This window comes from Scyliorhinus torazame, chromosome 2, assembly GCF_047496885.1.
Source record: "Scyliorhinus torazame isolate Kashiwa2021f chromosome 2, sScyTor2.1, whole genome shotgun sequence".
NCBI lineage: Eukaryota > Metazoa > Chordata > Chondrichthyes > Carcharhiniformes > Scyliorhinidae > Scyliorhinus > Scyliorhinus torazame.
In genome coordinates, this window is record NC_092708.1 from 117474460 (window position 1) to 117495607 (window position 21148).

Sequence of the window (21148 nt, forward strand, 5' to 3'; positions counted from 1 at the left end):
AAATGCCTTTTTCTTTCGGTTCAATTTCCCCCATATTTCTTTATTCACACATGGTACATCATTATTAGTTAGTTAATTCTTGATTTACACACTTCCGGTGGCGGCAATGAGTGAGTGAGCCGCACATTCGGGGGCTCTCACTCCGGCAGGATTTGAGGACCTGGTTCCCCGGTTTTGCAGGACTGCGGAGCACTGGAAAGACGGCCATGGAGGTTCTGAGGAACGGGCAGAGCTACATGGAACCGCGGGAGAGCAGAAAGCAGCGAAAACGGGAGAGGAAAGGACAAAGGCAAGGCGCAGGGGAAGCTGACCCGGGAGCAAAGATGGCGGACGTACAGACCCGGCGATCCAGTAAGCGCTTGAAAACATGCTGCAGGTGATAAAAAGCAGTTTTGAATCGTTGAAGCGGGATAACTTGGACCCACTTCAGGAGGCAGTGGATCAATTGAACCAGAGATTGGATGCCCAGGACAAAAACGTTAAGGAGGTGGGGGAGGCGGTGGAGGAGCAGGCGGACGCGCAGACGATTGCTGCTCTAGAAGTCGATGGGTTGAAGGAGAGACAGAGAAGACTGCTGGACAGAGTAGAAGAGCTGGAAAATAGAGCCTGCAGACAAAATCTGAGGATCATCGGCCTCCCGGAGGGGGTTGAGGGAGCAGATACCACAGCGTGTGTGGCTGACCTGTTGATGCAGCTGATGGGGGCTGACACCTTTCTGCGACTGCCGGAACTGGAGGGGGCACAGAGTACAGGCGAGACAGGTGCGTCCGGGGAGTCCCCCCCCCCCATCCGATGGTGATCAGGTTCGTGGAGAAGGAGTGGGTGTTGCACTGGGCAAAGAGCGCTCAGAGCAACACGTGGAATAACAGTGTTCTTCGCATTTATCAGGACCTAAGCCAGGAGGTGGCCAGGTGTCGAGCAGCCTTTAAACAAGTTAAGGAGGTATTATTTAAAAAGCACGTGAAATTTGGTCTGCTCTTCCCGGCTCGTCTTTGGGTCACGCATCAGGGCCAACACCACTACTTCTCCGAGCCCGAAGAAGCAATGGACTTCACGAGGGATCATGGGCTGGTACCAAAAAAGGGACCCACGGACGCAAGCTGGGGTCCGAGGGTTATCGTTTGGGGGGATGCCTACTATGCCAGGACTAACGGTCGACTGTTTACTGCTTTAAAGGTGCCTTGTGTTGTATTTTTGGGCAGCTTTTGCCTACGGGGGAGGCGCGGGGGGGGGGGGGGGGGGGGGGGGGGATCCCCCTCTCGTATGCTCTTTTTTTTTGTTTATCTTTTTTCTGCTGTTGGTACCTTTCGCCGTGTTCTCTGGGTGTGCTGGAGCCTTCATTGTAACATAAAGGTGGCCGGTAAGCAATGGGGATTAAAGATGTTGGTTGGGTTTTTTTTATGTCTATGGTTTTTATGTTTGTTTCGGGTGGGTGATATACGGGTACGGTGTTGCTATTTTATTAATGCTCAGAAAGGGACGTGGGTTAACACTTATCTGTGTACACAGCTGGAACTGTATTATACCTGGAGCAGCCTCACGGTGCTGTTTGATGTTTCCATCTTGTTTGATCTTTCCCATTTTAGTGAGACTGTTCCAGTGGGTCGGAGTGGGGGATGGTGTGCTGGGGAGGGGGAGATGAGGTCGGGGAAACAATGGGAGTGAGACAAGTGGGCGCCGGAGGGATGAGTCACCGGGCTAGCAAATTGGCTAGTCAAGGGAGTCAGGTGGGGGGGGGGGGGGGGGGGGGGGGGGGGGGGGGTGAATACAGCCAGTAGATGGCAGGGGTCGGGCTAGAGATGTTTCTAGGGGGGGGGGGGGGGAAGAAGTTATTCTGCTGATGTGGGAGGAGTCTGAAGTAGGTAATGGAGAGGAGGTCGGGGGTGGAGGTGGCCAAGAGGCGAACCAAGAGCGGCGCGGCGCATGGGCCGGGGGCGGGCCCAAGAAAGGTTATGGTTGACCGGCGTGGGAGGCGGGGGGGGCGGTGTACCCCCCAACCAGGCTGATCACCTGGAATGTCAGAGGATTAAATGGGCCAGTCAAAAGGGCACGTGTGTTTGCGCACTTGTGGGCTCTGAAGGCGGACGTAATTATGTTGCAGGAGACACATTTGTAAGTGTCTGACCAGACTAGGCTAAGGAAGGGCTGGATCAGCCAGGTCTTCCACTCGGGCTTGGACTCTAAGTCCAGGGGGGTAGCAATTATGATCAATAAGCGGGTTCAATTTGAGGCAGAGGGCATAATCGCAGACCGCAGGAGCAGATTCCTTATGGTAAACGGCAAGCTGGAGGGGAGGAGAGTCGTGCTGGTGAACATATATGCTCCGAACTGGGACGATGCTGACTTTATTAAAAGAGTGCTGGGGAAGATCCCAGACCTAGACTCACGCAAGTTGATCATTGGGTGGGGGGGGACTTTAATACGATCCTCGACCCGGGGTTAGACTGGTCATGTCCCAGAACGGGTAGGCTCCCAGCAATGGCAAGGGAGCTGAAAGGGTTCATGGAGCAAATGGGGGCAGTGGACCCATGGAGAGTCAGACAGCCGACGGGAAGGGGCTACTCGTTTTTTACTCGCATGTTCATAAAGTATACTCTAGGATTGATTTCTTTATCTTGAGCAGGGACTGTGTAGGGAGGAAAGAATACGGAATACTCGGCAATCGCTATTTCGGACCATGCCTCACATTGGGTGGACCTGCAGGTCGGTGGGGCGAATTACCAACGCCCGCAATGGAGGTTAGACATAGGATTGTTGTTGGAGGAGGGGATATGTGAGAGACTGCGGAAGTGTATGCAAAATTACTTGCAGGTGAACGATATGGGGGAGGTTTCAGCAGTGACCCTGTGGAAGGCATTGAAGGCAGTAGTGAGGGGGGAGCTGATCTCAATTCGGGTTCACAGGGTCAGGGCGGACAGAGCAGAAATGGATAGATTGGTTAAGGAGATTCACCGGATAGACAAAGATGTGGGGTCCCCAGGGGAAGACCTACTCAGGGAATGACTGAGACTGCAGGCGGAACTGGGGGCGCTATCCACGAGTAGGGCCGTAGAACAACTTAGGAAGGCAAGTGGAGTGGTGTATGAGCATGGGGAGAAGGCCAGTAGATTGCTAGCGCAGCAACTCAGGAAGAGGGAGGAGGCCAGGGAAATAAGTAGAGTGGCGGACAGGAAGGGAGCAGAGTGGAGGACCCGTCAGGACTTTTTTTTGGGACATTTAAAGTAAGCTTTACACTTCGGAACCCCCGGAGATGAAACGGTTCCTGGACGGACTAACCTTCCCAAAAGTAGGCGGGGGACTAGTGGACGGGCTGGGGGCCCTGATTAGAGCGGAGGAGGTATTGGGGGGTCTAAAGGCCAGGCAGTCGGGGAAAGCCCCGGGGCCGGATGGATACCCAGTAAAGTTTTACAAGAAGTTCTCGGAGATAGTGGGACCGGTCCTGACTAGGGTTTTTGATGAGGCGAGGGACAGAGGAACCCTGCTTCCGACGATGTCGCAAGCCACCATCTCGCTGATATTAAAGCGGGACAAGGACCTGGAATCCTGCGGGTCATACAGGCCAATCTCCCTGATCAATGTGGACGCCAAGCTCCTGGCCAAGGTTCTGGCGATTAGAATTGCGGACTGCGCACCGGAAGTGATTGGGGACGACCAAACAGGGTTTGTGAAAGGCAGGCAGCTGACAGCCAACTTGAGAAGATTGCTTAATGTGATTATGATGCCCCCGACGGGCAAGGGGGTGGAGATAGTGGTGGCAATGGACACTGAGAAGGCCTTCGACCGTGTGGAGTGGGACTATTTGTGGGAGGTACTCGGAGGGTTTGGGTTCAGGGAGGGACTGGTTAATTGAGTCAGACTATTGTATCAGGCCCCAAAAGCTAGCGTAAGGACGAACAGGATGTCAGATTACTTCAGACTACATCGCGGGACCAGACAGGGATGCCCACTCTCCCCGTTGCTGATCGCGCTGGTCATAGAACCGTTGCCGATTGCGCTGAGAGCTGCAAAGGGGTGGAAGGGAATGACTGGGGGGGGGGGGAGAGAAGAGAGAGCACAGGGTCTCTCTTTATGTGGACGACCTGTTCCTGTACGTGTCGGACCCACAGGCCGGGATGGAAAATATACTGGAACATTGAGGAAGTTTGGCCGGTTTTCAGGGTACAAATTAAATATGGCCAAGAGTGAGATGTTTGTGGTGCAGGTAAGGGGCCCGGAGAATAGACTGAAGGAGCTGCCATTTAGGCTGGTGGAGGAAAGTTTCCGGTACTTGGGGATACAGGTGGCACGAGACTGGGGCAGGTTACGCAAGTTAAATTTGACTAGAGTGGTGGAAAAAATGAAGAGGGATTTTCGGAGATGGGATGCACTCCCGCTGTCACTTGCGGGGAGGGTGCAGACGGTAAAGATGACAATCCTCCCTCGATTCCTGTTCATCTTTCAGTGCCTCCCGATCTTTATCCCACGGTCTTTCTTCAATAGGACCGGCAAAATCATCATGAGCTTTGTCTGGGTGGGAAAATCCCCGCGGGTGAGGAAGGCGATGCTTGAAAGGAGCCGCAGCGTGGGAGGACTGGCATTGCCGAATCTGATCAACTACTACTGGGCGGCTAACATAGCCATGATAAGGAAGTGGATGGTGGGTCCAGGGTCTATCTGGGAGCGGGTGGAGGCGGCTTCATGCAGGGGCACCAGTTTGGCAGCCCTGGTCACGGCTCCCCTACCGCTTGCGCCGGCCAGGTACTCCACCAGCCTGGTAGTGGGGGCGGGCGGGTCGGTCTGGGCTCCAATTTGTGATAACCATCGATTCGCCCCTGGGAACATAGATGGTTTCGAACACGACGGCGGGCGGGGGTGAGGAGGGTGGGCGATATATTCCTGGAGGGGAACTTTGCGAGTTTGAGGGAGTTGGAGGAGAAAGCTGGGCTGGAAAGGGGAAATGACTTTAGGTACTTACAGGTGCGGGACTTTGTACGCAGACAAGTCCCATCCTTCCTACGCCTCCCACAATAGGGATCCAGGACAGAATAGTCTCTAGAGGAGAAGGAGGAGAGGGTAGAGTCTCGGATATTTACAAGGTGCTCATGAAGGGCGAAGAGTCCCAGACAGAGGAACTGAAACTCAAATGGGAGGAAGAGCTCGGCGGGAAGATGGAGGATGGGGTATGGGCGGAAGCCCTGAGTAGGGTAAACTCAACCGCAACATGTGCCAGGCTCAGCCTGATTCAGTTTAAGGTCGTTCACCGGGCCCACATGACGGTGGCTCGGATGAGCAAATTTTTTGGGGTAGAGGACAAGTGCGCTAGATGCGCGGGAGGACCAGCGAACCACATTCACACGTTTTGGCCATGCCCTAAGCTTAGGGGGTACTAGGAGAGATTTGCGGTGGTCATGTCCCGGGTGCTGAAAACCAGGGTGGTAATGAGTCCAGAGGTGGCAATTTTCGGGGTTTCGGAAGACCCGGGGAGTCCGGGGGAGAAATAGGCCGATGTTCTGGCCTTTGCTTCCCTGATAGCCCGGCGGCGAATACTGCTGTCATGGAGGGACTCAAAACCCCCGAAGACCGAACTATGGCTTTCGGACATGTCAAGTTTTCTGGGTATGGAAAAAAATCAAGTTCACCTTGAGATCTGTATTGGGGTTTGCCCGAAGGTGGCAACCATTCATCGACTTCTTCGTGGGAGAGTGAACGTCAGCAGGGGCGGGGGGGAGGAAGATTAGAGTAGGAGGGATAAATAGGCGGGTAGTGTCTATGGGAGAGGAGCGGGTATGTGCATTATGGTTTGGTTGAAGTGTTGGTTTTCCGTTGATGTTTGCATATTTCTGTAATCTGTAACTGTTTACAATGCCAAAAAATACCTCAATAAAATTGTTTGTTTAAAAAAAAATTCTTGCTTTACAATGGGATCAATTTCTCCTGGACTCCGGTGATCACATTTTAAAATGTTTTTCACTGCTGTTCAATTTCTTTCCTCGTATAAATGTTTCCATTTTATGGTCCCAGGGATGAGAAACTTCAGTTATGAGGATAGATTGGAGAGACTGGGACAGCTCTCCTCGGAGAGCTGCGCGGGGGGGAGGGGCGCACACAGTGGTTAGTATGCTGCCTCAATGCGCCAGGGACTCGGGTTCAATTCGGACCTTGGGTCACTGTGTGTGCAGTTTGTACGTTCTCCCCGTGTCTGAGTGGGTTTCCTCCGGGTGCTACCATAGTCTAAAGATGTACAGGGTAGGTGGATTGTCCATGGATGTGCAGGTTAGGTTATGCGGTTGCAGGAATAGGCTGGGGTTGGGTGGATGGAGTGCTCACTTGAAGGGTCGGTGCAGACACGATGGGCCTCCTTCTGCACTGTAGGGATTCTATGAGAGAGAAGGCGACTAAGAGGAGATTTGATGGAGCTGTTCAAAATCAAGAGGGGCGTGGACAGGAAGAAACTGTTCTGCTCTAAAGAATCAAGAACGAGAGGGCACAATATAGAGTAATTTGCAAAATAAGCAAATGTGATGTGAGAAAAAACATTTTCAAACAACGAGTGTTTCAGGTCTGGAATGCACTGCCTGGAAATTGGTGGAGGCAGGTTCAATCGAGGTATTCAAGAGGGCATTAGATGATTACTTGAATAGAAATAAAGTGCAGAGGTATGAGGAAAAGGCAGGGGATGGCACACATTTGGCGAACCGGTGCATACAATAGGCCAAATGAGCTCTTGCATCATAACAATTCTGTGATTTTCTTTCCCCCTACATTGTTATCATCCCATTAAAATTACATTTTATCTAATTTATTACTTTGGGCTTTGTCTTACTTATTTACATTTCAATCTTTATCTAAGCATTATTATGTTGTGATCACTATGGATGTGATAGGAGAATTGGTCATCTTATGGAAATTGTTTTTAGGAATGAACACTTACAAAATGTTGGACAAAAGCCTGAACCCCTCCCAATGGCAGCATTAGAGTCATTAGCAGCTCAGTATGGTGAGACATTGCTGATGTGAGCTCATATTCCATGCACCAAATCCGAGTTGCAAAATATTGTGTTTTCTATAAAACGGGAGATTAAAACGTTGCCCTGATTTTAAAATGACCTTATTTTTTCTTAAGGTGTACTTTTTATTTGTTGTTATGAAATCTTCATTGCATTATAGAATTTCACATCACCTCACTGTATCCTTCTTGAATACAGTTGTTACGATCGCTTAGTCCTTTTATTCAGTCCAATTTATTGGATATTATAAAGTTTGTTCTATTCCATATGTTTGTTTCTGACCTCAATTGTTTTTGAAACATTAGTGATTTAATTTGTGCTCTTCATTTTTGTGGATAATAATAATAATCTTTATTGTCACAAGTCGGCTTACATTAACACTGCAATGGAAGTTACTGTGAAAAGCCCCTAGTTGCCACATTCCGGCCCCAGTTCAGGTACACAGAGAATACAGAATGTCCAAATTACCTAACAGCATGTCTTCCAGGGCTTGTGGGAGGAAACCGTCGCACCCGGAGGAAACCCACCCAGGAACGGGGAGAACGTGCAGACTCCGCACAGACAGTGACCCAGCCGGGAATTGAACCTGGGACCCTGGCGCTGTGAAGCAACAGTACTAACCCACTGTGCTACCGTGCCACCCTAAAAACAGTTCAGCTCAATGTTCTCAAACTGAAGCTCCCAAAGTGCCAGTGATTCTATATTATCTATTATGCCACTTTTAGAGAGAGATAAGATTTAAAAAGTATAAAAACACTTTTTGACACAATCATAAGAAATGGAAACATTGGGAAATTTTGTTTTGGATATTTTACCTACTGAAACTGTTGTAGAGAAATCAACCTTTAAGCAAGCTGGTTTAAGGGGCTGGTTTAGCACAGGGTTAAATCGCTGGCTTTGAAAGCAGACCAAGGTAGGCCAGCAGCACGGTTCAATTCCTGTACCAGCCTCCCCGAACAGGTGCCGGAATATGGCAACTAGGGGCTTTTCCCAGTAACTTCATTTGAAGCCTATTTGTGACAATAAGCGATTTTCATTCCATTTCATTTCATTTCAGCAGTAATGCCAAGAGCAAAAAAGATTTAAATGAGGAACGTTTTCATGTAATAATGTGCAAGCTGACATCAATTCCTAATTTTTAAAATAATGAAGGATTATTTTGTCCAGACTACAAAACTTACTTATGGAATGGAGGACAAATTCAGCGTTCGGTCTTTGGGTGTAAATAGTGTTACAGTTATACACGTTGAGACTCCTTGATGTGTAAAGACGCCATAGTCCCAGATGACCATAGGCTGCTTTCCCCTTTGAGGGGGAGAGCTGACTGGTCCTGATTTAACCTGAGAATCACCAGACCTCAGGCGAGGGGCAAGGCTGAGAAGGCGGGGCCTTCATGAATAACCTCAGCTGGCATGGGGACTGAATCCAGGCTGTTGGCCTCGCTCTGCATCACGAACCAGTTGTCCAGCCAACTGAGCTAAACCAGGGCTCAGTTCATCATGTATAAGGACAGTGACACTGTATAGGACAACCAGGCTTGGTGTAAACCTATTACAGAAAAAAATTGGCATTCAAGCATATTTTGATAGTCAATAGGAGTATTTTAACTGAATAATCATAGCTCCTTGCACTTTAAAGCATTATAGATTATGGCACTATTTCTAAAATTTAAATTCTTCATCAGTACTTAAAATCCAAATCATACAAGGAGTCACAGAGAACAATTAGTTATTCTTCTTTCCTTTGGGACAGCAATTCAGTTTTCAGGTTAATTCCACAGCAAACAATTTTATTAAGAGACAAGCATAGCTTTACTTACATAAGTTAACACGTGGAAGAGCCAGTGAATGCCAGATAATTCGCAAATTGGTCACAAGCAGTCTGCCTAAAAAAAGAAATAGCAACTATAAAAACAAACTTGGGTAAATGTATGTCAAGACCATTGTTAAACAATAGGCTAACTATTCTATTTTTTTCATTACGAGATATTCAACTGTTGGAATATCAATAGTTGATGGACTTCCAGTGACGGGGATGTGCTGAGTGAGTGCACGAAAGGTGGCTCTCATCCTGAAAACTTGGAATTAGGCACTTCAAGCTCAAAACAGCCCGCTAAAATCGGGAAAAAACACCCCTCACCTTCTTCCAACAACACCAGGACTAGATATGCTGAGCAGCGGCAGCTCCAAGGGCCAAAAGGACTTAAAAGGTAGTGTGGCGACCAGAATTGAACACTATACTCCAAGTGTGGCCTAATTAAGGTTCTATACAGCTGCAACATGACTTGCCAATTTCTATACTCAATGCCCTGGCCAATGAAGGCAAGCATGCCATATGCCTTCTTGACTACCTTCTCCACCTGTGTTGCCACTTTCAGTGACCTGTGGACCTGTACACCTCGATCTCTCTGACTGTCAATACTCGAGGGTTTTACCATTCACTGTATATTCCCTACCTGTATTAGACCTTCCAAAATGCACTACCTCACATTTGTCCGGATTAAACTCCATCTGCCATCTCTCTGCCCAAGTATCTAAACGATCTAAATCCTGCTGTATCCTCTGACGGTCCTCATCGCTATCCGCAATTCCACCAACCTTTGTGTCGTCCGCAAACTTACAAATCAGACCAGTTACATTATTCTCCAAATCATTTATATACACTACGAACAGCAAAAGTCCCAGCACTGATCCCTGCGGAACACCACTAGTCACAGCCCTCCAATCAGAAAAGCTCCCTTCCATTGCTACTCTCTGCCTTCTATGACCTAGCCAGTTCTGTATCCATCTTGCCAGCTCACCTCTGATCCCGTGTGACTTCACCTTTTGTACCAGTCTGCCATGAGGGACCTTGTCAAAGGCCTTACTGAAGTCCATATAGACAACATCCACTGCCCTACCTGTATTAATCATCTTTGTGATCTCCTCGAAAAACTCTATCAAGTTAGTGAGACACAACCTCCTCTTCACAAAACCATGCTGCCTCTCGCTAATACGTCCTTTTGCTTCCAAATGGGAGTAGATCCTGTCTCGAAGAATTTTCCCCAGTAATTTCCCTACCACTGACATAAGGCTCACCGGCCTGTAGTTCCCTGGATTATCTTTGCTACCCTTCTTAAACAAAGGAACAACATTGGCTATTCTCCAGTCCTCCGGGACATCACCTGAAGACAGGGAGGATCCAAAGATTTCTATCAAGGCCTCAACAATTTCCTCTCTTGCCTCCTTCAGTATTCTGGGGTAGATCCCATCAGGCCCTGGGGACATATCCACCGTAATATTTTTCAAGCCACCCAACACCTCGTCTTTTTGGATCTCAATGTGATCCAGGCTATCTACACACCCTTTTCCAGACTCAACATCCACTAATTCCTTCTCTTTGGTGAATACTGATGCAAAGTATTCATTTAGTACCTCGCCCATTTCCTCTGGCTCCACACATAGATTCCCTCCCCTGTCCATCAGTGGGCCAACCCTTTCCATGACTACCCTCTTGCTTTTTATGTACGTGTAAAAAGCCTTGGGATTTTCCTTAACCCTATTTGCCAATGACTTTTCGTGACCCCTTTTAGCCCTTCCGACTCCTTGCTTAAGTTCCTTCCTACTATCTTATATTCCACACAGGCTTTGGCTGTTCCCAGCCTCCGAGCCCTGACAAATGCCTCCTTTTTTCGGGTGGGGACAGTGGGCCCATGGAGGTTCACATACCAATGGGAGATGGAGTTCCCCTTTCTTCTCCCAGGTACACAAGGTCTAACACTATGATTGACTTCCTTGTAGTGGAGAAATCGGTGCTTCGTGGGGTAGTAAGAGCAGAATAAACCCCAATAGTAGTCTCCGACCATACTCCACATTACATGGATGTGAGGTTGGAGATGTGCCGGGCCCAACGCCCCCTTTGGAGGTTAGACATGGCCCTCCTGGCCGATAAAGCATTTTGCGAAACGATACCATAGGTCATACACGGGTACGTTACCAATAACTAGAATGAGGAGTCCTCACCCTCCACGTTCTGGGAGGTGCTGATGGCTGTGACCAGAGAAGAGATTATCACGTACACAGCACGCAGAGATAGGAAGGAGAGGGTGACTCGGTAACAACTGGTCAACTCCATACTGGAGGTGGACCTACAGTACTCCGTAGCCCCAACCGTAGAGCTTCTGGTGGCGAGGAAAAAGCTCGATTCTGATCTGCTTTTCACAAGGAAAGCAGTGTACCAACTCCACCAGACTTGGGAGAACCTTTTACGAGCACCGAGACAAACCAGCCACCTGGGAGAGAAGTGGCGCAGGTTAGGGACAACAACGGCAGGCTGGTAGCTGAGCCAGAAAAGGTCAACGCGGCCTTACACCGGGTGCTGTACATCTCCAAGCCTACCCGAGGGGGACTCGAAAATAAAGCAGTTCCTTGAGGGGACTGGACATGCCAGTCATCGGGGAAGATAGGAGACCAGGCCTGAAAGCACCATTAAGACTGGGGGAAGTCATGGAGAATATCAATTCCATGCAGGCGGGGAAGGAGCTGGGGCCAGGTGAATTCCTGGCAGGCTTTTACAAACGATTCGCACCAGCACTGGCCCTACACTTTGTTGCTATATTTACTTGCTATAAATATGGCAGTCAATAAGGTTGCCTTTCTTAATATGGATATGAATATATGATTTCAGAGTCGCCAGGTATCAAATGATACCGCCACAAGGTTCAACCAGGTATCGATCAAAGAGCCAAACAACCAGTAAGTTAGTTCAAGATCAATGATACTTCATTTACACACAAGATTAACTTACACATGCAACATAAACACTACGAGCTAAATTACACATATTGGGCAGCACGGTAGCATAGTGGTTAGCACAATTGCTTCACAGCTCCAGGGTCCCAGGTTCGATTCCCGGCTTGGGTCGCTGTCTGTGCGGAGTCTGCACGTTCTCCCCGTGTGTGCGTGGGTTTCCTCCGGGTGCTCCGCTTTCCTCCCACAGTCCAAAGACGTGCGGGTTAGGTGGATTGGCCATGCTAAAAAATTGCCCTTAGTGTCCAAAATTGCCCTTAGTGGTGGGGTTACTGGGTTATGGGGATAGGGTGGGGGTATGGGCTTGGGTAGGGTGCTCTTTCCAAGAGCCGGTGCAGACTCGATGGGCCAAATGGCCTCCTTCTGCACTGTAAATTCTATGTATATCACTATAAGCTGTACTTCACTTCAGGCACCTGGCTTAGGTCAGAGGAACAGTGGCCTTTGTTCGAATCTGGATCTACTGGGTCTGGAGAAGTAACTGCGGTTCAGCTAGGATCATCCGTCTGGTAGCGAGCGTTGAACTTGAACTTGCTTCTGGTCATGGTGCCGCAGTTGGAGATAGACGTTGCCGGAGCGCCATGTCCAAAAGAGATCGAACACATTGCAGTGTCTCTCTTTATTCTTGCGGGTTTTGCGAGATCCTTAGGTTTGGACCCAATTAATTGGGCAGTTCTCGATCACTGCCTTCGATCTGAGCCAATAAAGGGGCGGGTGCCTTGATGGCTAGGCGTGTCCTAAGCGGTCATTGACCTTGCAGTTCATGCTTCCTGAGTAAAGGGAGTGGCGCCGATGTGTCTGGAATTGTATCGGTTACCTGAGTATTAGTCCTTTGTCTTTTTTTAATTAAAAAACTATATTTATTAAAGTTTTTTTAACACAAGTTTTCTCCCTTACAAACAATAACCCCCCCCCCTCGTAACAAAAAAACGAGAAATCGCGCAGAGCAAGATATATACATGGCAAAATGATATATTTACACAGCTTTACTGGCCCTCACCCGTACGTGCCAGTTTCCCCAACCCTTCATGTTATCTCTTGCTCATCCACCCTCCCAGGCAGTTCCCCCTTCCCCCCCCCCTCCCAGGACGTCCCCCCCCCCCCCCCCCCAAGGTCGCTGCTGCTGGAACCCAGCCATATCATTTATCCAGGCCTCCAGGCTGGGGGGCTTCGCCTCCTTCCACATTAGCAAGATCCTTTGCCGGGCTACAGGGACGCAAAGGCCAGAATGCCGGCCTCTTTCGCCTCCTGCACTTCCGGTTCGTCCACTACTCCAAATATAGCTAGCCCCCAGCTTGGCTTGACCCGGACTTTCACCACCTGAGATATTGCTCCCGCCACTCCTCTCCAGAACCCCTCCAGTGCCGGGCATGACCAAAACATATGGACATGGTTCGCCGGGCTCCCTGAGAACCTTCCACATCTGTCCTCTACCACAAAGAACCTACTCAACCTCGCCCCCGTCAAGTGCGCTCTGTGGACCACCTTAAATTGTATCAGGCTGAGCCTGGCACACGAGGAGGAGGAATTAACCCTACCTAGGGCATCAGCCCACAGACCTTCCTCGATCTCCTCCCCCAGCTCCTCCTCCCATTTACCCTTCAACTCTTCTACCAGCGCTTCCCCCTCTTCTTTCAACTCCTGGTGTATTTCCGACACCTTGCCCTCCCCGACCCATACACCCGAGGTCACCCTATCTTGAACTTCTTGTGCCGGGAGCAACGGGAATTCCCTCACCTGTCGCCTCACAAAAGCCCTCACACCTGCATATATCTAAAGGCATTTCCCGGGGGTAACTCGAACTTCTCCTCCAGTGCCCCTAGGCTCGCAAACGTCCCGTCGATGAACAGGTCCCCCATTCTTCCAATCCCCGCCCGATGCCAGCTCTGGAACCCCCCGTCCATCTTCCCCGGGACAAACCGGTGGTTACCCCTGATCGGGGACCACACCGATGCTCCCATTGCACCCTGGTGCCGTCTCCACTGGCCCCAGATCCTTAGCGTTGCCGCCACCACCGGGCTCGTGGTATACTTTGTCGGCGAGAGCGGCAGCGGTGCTGTCACCAACGCCTACAGGCTCGTTCCTTTACAGGACGCCATCTCCATCCTCTTCCATGCCGCCCCCTCTCCCTCCATAACCCACTTGCGGATCATCGCCACATTTGCTGCCCAGTAGTAGCTCCCCAGGTTTGGCAGCGCCAACCCTCCTCAGTCCCTACTGCGTTCCAGGAACCCTCTCCTTACTCTCGGGGTCTTATTCGCCCACACAAACCCCATAATACTCCTGCCTACTCTCTTAAAAAAGGCCTTAGTGATCACGATGGGAAGGCACTGAAACACAAACAGAAACCTCGGAAGGACCACCATTTTGACCGACTGCACTCTACCCGCCAGCGAGAGCGGTAACATGTCCCATCTTTTGAAATCCTCCTCCATTTGCTCCACCAATCTCGTCAGATTCTGTTTATGTAGGGTCCCCCAACTCCTGGCTATCTGGATCCCCAGATACCGAAAGCTCCCCTCCGCCCTCCTCAGCGGTAGGTCCCCTATCCCTCTTTCTTGGTCCCCCGCCTGTAATACAAAGAGCTCACTCTTCCCTACATTGAGCTTATAGCCCAAAAACTCCCCAAACTCCCTTAGAGTCTGCATGACCTCCACCATCCCCTCCATTGGATTGGCCACGTACAGCAACAGGTCATCCGCATATAGCGACACCCGATGCTCTTCTCCCCCTCGGACCACCTCCCTCCATTTATTAGACTCCCTCAATGACATGGCCAATGATTTGATCGCCAATGCGAACAACAGGGGGGACAGGGGGCACCCCTGCCTCGTCCCTCGGTACAGTTGAAAGTACCCCGACCTCCGCCGGTTCGTCACTACACTCGCCATCGGGGCTCTGTAAAGGAGCTTAACCCAATTGATAAACCCTACCCCGAACCCAAACCTACGCAGCACCTCCCAGAGGTACTCCCACTCTACTCGGTCAAAGGCCTTCTCCGCGTCCATAGCTGCCACTATCTCCGCCTCTCCCTCCTCCGATGGCATCATTATCACATTTAAGAGCCGCCGCACATTGGTGTTTAGTTGCCTGCCCTTTACAAATCCCGTCTGGTCCTCGTGGATTACCCCCGGGACACAGTCCTCGATCCTCGTGGCCAGCACTTTTGCCAGCAACTTTGCATCCACATTGAGGAGCGAGATCGGCCTGTACGATCCACATTGCAGTGGGTCCTTGTCCCGCTTTAGGATCAAAGAAATTGTCGCTTCCGACATTGTTGGGGGCAGGGTCCCCTCCTCTCTTGCCTCATTAAAGGTCCTCACCAGTAGCGGGGCCAACAGGTCTGCGTACTTCCTGTAGAACTCCACCGGGAATCCGTCCGGTCCCGGGGCCTTCCCGCCTGCATTCTCCCCAAACCCTTGCTCAGCTCCTCCAACCCAATTGGTGCCCCCAAACCAGCCACCTCTTGCTCCTCCGCCCTCGGGAATCTCAGCTGATCTAGGAATCGTCTCATCCCCTCTTCCCCCGCTGGGGGCTGGGATCTGTACAGCTCTTCATAAAAGGCCTTGAATACCTCGTTTATTTTCGTCGCACTCCGAACCGTGGCTCCCCTTCCATCTTTGACTCCCCCTATTTCCCTCGCTGCCATCCTCTTACGGAGCTGGTGTGCCAGCATCCGACTAGTCTTTTCACCATACTCGTAGGTCGCCCCCTGCGCTTTCCTCCACTGTGCCTCCGCCTTCCCTGTGGTCAACAGGTCAAACTCCGTCTGGAGCCGTCGTCTTTCCCCAAGTAAGCTTTTCTCCGGGGCCTCTGCGTATCTCCTGTCCACTCTCAAAATCTCCCCCACTAACCTCTCCCTTTCCATACCCTCTGTCTTCTCCCTATGAGCCCTAATGGAAATTAGCTCTCCCCTGATCACCGCCTTCAATGCCTCCCATACCACCCCCACCCACACCTCCCCGTTGTTGTTGGCCTCCAAGTACCTTTCGATACACCCCCTCACCTTCCCACACACCACCTCGTCCGCCAGCAGTCCCACACCCAGCCGCTACAACGGGCGTTGGTCCCTCTCCTCTCCCAGCTCCAGTTCCACCCAGTGCGGGGCATGGTCCGAAACGGCTATAGCCGAATACTCCGTCCCCTCCACCCGCGGGATGAGCGCCCTACCCAGAACAAAGAAATCTATCCGGGAGTAGGCTTTGTGTACATGGGAGAAGAAAGAAAATTCCCTGGCCTGTGGCCTTGCAAACCGCCATGGGTCCACTACACCCATCTGATCCATAAACCCCCTACGTACCTTGGCCGCCGCCGGCCTCTTTCCAGTCCTTGATTTGGAGCGGTCCAGTGCTGGATCCAACACTGTATTGAAGTCCCCTCCCATTATCAGTCCTCCTATCTCCAGGTCCGGAATGCGCCCCAACATGCGCTTCATGAATCGTGCATCATCCCAGTTCGGGGCGTATACGTTTACCAACACCATCCACGTCCCTTGCAGCCTACCGCTCACCATTACCTATCGCCCTCCATTGTCCGCTACAATAGTCTTGGCCTCGAATGACACCCGCTTTCCCACCAATATTGCCACCCCTCTATTCTTCGCGTCTAGTCCCGAGTGGAATACCTGTCCTACCCATCCCTTTCTTAGCCTGACCTGGTCCGCCACCTTTAGGTGTGTCTCTTGGAGCATGGCCACGTCCGCCTTCAGTCCCTTTAAGTGCACGAACACTCGAGCCCTCTTCACCGGCCCATTCAGGCCCCTCACGTTCCACGTTATCAGCCGGATTGGAGGGGCTCTCACCCCCCCCACACCCCGCCGACTAGCCATCTCCTTTTCTGGGCCAGTCCCGTGTCCACGCCTCCCTCACCCTCCAGTCCCCCAGAGGGGGGACCCCCGTCCCGACCACCTCTTCTGTGTCCCATTCCCTTTCGGCTAGTGCAGCAGCAACCCTTTTCCCCCCCCCTTCCCCCCTCCCGCTAGACCCCTGTCTAGCTTTTGTGCTCTCCCCATGTCACTCCCGTAAGTCAGCTGATGCCTGCTGACCCCGGCCTCCCCCGCCATCCAATTGACCTCCCCGCGTGGGAGTCTCACAATCCATATGCATTCCTTCGTTCCCCTTCCCGCCTTAGTCCTTTGTCTTACGGAGATGGGTCATTTAAAATGCTAATCGGTTGGGGGGTTTCGATGCTGTCTGGATTCTCTGCTCACGAATATACATGCAGGCTCTATGCCTGCCTGAATCTTACATTGTCCATATTTCCCTTTAAGCTTTGCGAACGTCCATGTTTCTTGTTGTAAGTTGCTCCAACTTGCAGGAGATGTTTGCAGACTCGCTGGTGAGTGGCTCCCTGCCACCAACACCGGCGCAAGCCTCACTATCGTAGATACCCAAAAAAGACAAAGACCCAACCAAGTGAGGGTCCTACAGACCCATCTCGCTGCTCAATGTAGATGCAAAAAATCTGGCATAAACCCTGGCTAGGCGGCGGTGTACCGGAGGTGGTCGCAAAGGACATACGGGTTTTGTCAAGGGCAGGCAGCTAATATCGAACATCAGGCGTCTGCTGAACGTGATAATGACCTCATTCGGGGAGAGAACACCAGAAGTGATCATCTCCCTGGACGCAGAAAAGGCCTTCGACAGAGTCGAGTGGAAGTACCTCATAGATGTACTGGAGCGGTTTGGGGTTGGATCAGGGCTCACAGCCTGGGTGAAACGACTGTACGGCGCTCCCATGGCGAGCGTTCGGACAAACAGCATCAGCTCTAAATACTTCCAGCTGTCCAGAGGCACGAGGCAGAGATGCCCACTGTACCCGCTACTGTTTGCCCTGGCAATTGAGCCACTGCCGATTGCCCTCAGAACAGCGAAAGGCTGGAGAGGCATCCAGAGGGGGGTTAGAGAAGATAGAGGTTCACTCCATGCGGATGATCTGCTCCTCTACATCTTGGACCCCCAAGCCAGTATGGAAGGGATTTGGAGCCTTCTCGGACTACAAACCCAACCTAAGCAAAAGCAAAATCTTCCCAAAGGTCCTGCAAGGGAGAGGGACAGAGCTGGTGGGACTACTGTTCAAACAAGTCCAAAACAGATTTTGCTACCTGGGGATTCAAATTGCCTATGACTGGACACGGATCTACAAATAGAAGCTGACGAGTCTGGTGAAGAAAGGTAAAAGGGACCTGCAGAGGTGGGATACACTCCCACTCTTGCTGGCAGGGAGAGTGCAGACGATCAAAGTGAACCGTACTGCCCAGGTTCCTCTTCTGGATGGGTGAAGAAACCGGGAGAAGAATGGGCGAAGATGGAAGAGAATTTCTGCATAGGTACGTCCCTCCAAGCTCTAGTCACGACCGCACTTCCATCCCCTCCGACTCGAGCGAAATGGTGGTGGCCACACTCCAACGTTGTATCAAATGAGACAACACGTCGGCCTAACCAAAAGTCCACTATGGCCCCCATCTGTAACAACCACAGGTTCACGCCAATACCAATAGATGCCACCTTCAAAATGTGGAGACAGGATGAGGGGTCACTGACGGTTAGCGACATGTACGCAGGCAACAGACTAATGACTCTGGAGGAATTCACAGAGAGGTTCCAACTACCTAAAGGGAACAAATTGAGGTATCAAAAACTACCTCCGAAGAGAAACGACGATGTACCTGTGGATGCCAAGACACTTGCTAGTTGAGGTACTTTTGGATGCGGGCGATGAGGTACGCTCTCCCCGGATGAGACAAGGGAACTAGGCTCAGAAGTAGGGGAGGACTCTGCATCAAAGCGTTGCACAGGGCGAACTTCACCTCCACGTGTGCAGCTAAAGATGGGCACAGAGGGCAGCACGGTGGCGCAGTGGGTTAGCACTGCAGCCTCATAGCACCGAGGTCCCAGGTTCGATCCCGGCTCTGGGTCACTGTACGTGTGGAGTTTGCAGATTCTCCCCGTGTTTGCGTGGGTTTCATCCCCACAACCCTAAAGATGTGCAAGCTAGGTGGATTGGCCAAGCTAATTGGAAAAAAATGAATTGGGTACTCTAAATTTTTAAAAAAAGATATTGCACAGAGCACACCTAACTAGAATCCGAATGAGCAGGTTCTTCCCGGAGGTGGAAGACAAGTGCGAATGGTGCCAGGGAGGCCCAGCCAACCACACCCACCCAGCCAACCACACCCACAAGTTCTGGGCCTGCCCCAGACTTATCGGTTACTGGATGAACTTATTTGAGGCAATGTCCAAGGTTGCGGGGGTGAGGGTGGAACAATGCCCAAAAGTGGCGGTTTTCGGGGTTTCAGACCAGCCAGACCTCTTTATGGATAGGGGGGCCGACGCCTTAGCCGCTCTAATCGTCCACCGAAGAATCCTGCAGCACCATCCAAAGCTGCAGACTGGCAGTTTGACCTGTCGGAATTCCTCCAACTGGAGAAGTTAAATTTTGCCATCCGTGGGTTGGAAGAGGGCTTCCACAAGACATGAAAGGCATTCACCAACTTGTTCTAAGACCTGTTCGTAGCCAGCAACCAGTAGAGCAGGGGGACAGGGTGGAAGGCGGGGGGGGGGGGGGGGGGGGGGGGACACGACTCAGATGAGCCAGGGATCGCAAAGGAAAGGGAAGGAGGGAAGGGGGAAGGGAAGGAAGGCGAGGGGAGACAAAAGCCCATCAGGAAGACTGCGGTACACAGGCGACATAGCCACAGGAGACAAGCCCGAGAGCAAGCAGGAAAGGGCAGAGGGAACAGCAACACACCAGGCAAGACAAGCTAGGGCCAACACTGGGCAGTTCAACTATGGCACAGTGTCCAAAGGGGGCCCATAGGTGGGGTAACATGTAAATATGTATAATGATCCTTGTTTGTTTGTATTGTTTCTGTTTTCTTCTTCTCGTTCTTCTCTGGCTTATCTTTTACTTGTAATTTTTAATTTGGTTGCTTTGCTTAATACTGTGCGCGGTGCTGAAACTTGCAATACTAAAGTGCGAACTGGAATGTGTAACATAAAAATGTGAAAACCAATAAAAACACTTAAAAAAAAAAAAGCAACATCAATAGTTATTTTAATAGTTTCTTTAGTTACTGAATGCCACAGTGTTAATGTCTATAAATAGCATTCTGACTAAATGGCTGGAAGCCCTGAGGAATGGGATGATTGGTAGCTGATGTCACTATCAGGAGCTCTTTTCTACCCGGAGGAATAAAATAATGAACAGAATTACTGTTGTGAAAATGTCTAATTTATGATTCATATGTTTTAGGATTATACCTTTTAATTTGGGATTGAAGTTTTAAATGTAAGGAATGGAAGCACCTGATTTGGGAGAACAGTAAACATTACTAATATAATTACAATTTAAAGGAAGATCTTGATTTTTTTTAAAGGAGTTAGAGATGTGAAAACAATAAACAATAGATGGCCCTCTTTTACCTTCGGGGTGGAGCTATATATTATTTCTCCATATTAAAGAAAGGTTGGAATGCAACTTGTAAATAAGAGAAGGTCTTACAGTATCCACACACTTTCAGATCAAGAGACAGGTTTAGGAATTGGGTAATTCAAGTCATTAATTGTTGAAATATTGAACTAGGACATCCCAGGTGTGCCGCCCTGCTGTGGGGATGGGTTCTAGGGAGGTACCCCTGCTGAAAGGTTTGTGTGTGTTTTCTCTTAGAAACATCAGTTGAAGTCAGTTTGAGTCTGGGAGTAGCTTTGAGACAAGCAGAGCGAGAAATTGGCAAGTAGCAAAAGGGCTGTTAGAAACAAAGGGGTTTGCTGATTTTGTAGTCACTGAACAAGAAAGCAATGACATCCATGTTTGAGCTGAGGTGCCCACAGTCGCGATGTGCTTAAGGAAAGTTGGAGGATGGTCTATCCTGATGCTAATGGAAGCATTCCACGCAATATCATACCATGGGAGAATACTGAGGCAAAGTGAATCCCTGAGAGCTGTGGCACACCTTGGTTTGGTCCCAGGAGAAGTGAAGAAACCCTCAAGATACTGTAAAGTATGGGGAAACTCTTGCGTGAACATAAAGTAGAGCCAGAAGTTGTCTGTGAAGATTTTCAGGTTTAAAATTACATGTTTATAAAATATATTGTGCTAAGTGAGTAGCACTTGCTTCATTTAACTCTTGTACAGGAAAGGTTTTTTTTTTAAAATGTGAAATATTGTGGCATAATTTTTTCAGTTAACAACTGAGTTCAAATTTTTTTTTTAAAAAGTGAATAATCTCCCTCAAGATCATAACAATTACAGAAGATATAATTCCCCTACCAAGGGGAAATCTTGCCATTATATAGCACCTATCACATCTCCATGATGTGTCAGTGTTTCACAGTCAATAAGTTACTTTTAAAATGAAAACCATTCAATCAACAC

General features: G+C 50.1%; 1 protein-coding gene across 8 annotated transcripts in view; it reads right to left on the reverse strand.

The window, feature by feature from the left end:
• Positions 1–21148, reverse strand: part of bbs5 (Bardet-Biedl syndrome 5) — a 99151-nt gene that overhangs the window by 42797 nt on the left and 35206 nt on the right. For all 8 annotated transcript variants that reach the window (XM_072475894.1, XM_072475901.1, XM_072475893.1 and 5 more), the window contains one exon: positions 8806–8871. In XM_072475894.1, coding sequence (XP_072331995.1) covers positions 8806–8871 — 66 coding nt within the window. The remainder of the gene's footprint in view (positions 1–8805; positions 8872–21148) is intronic.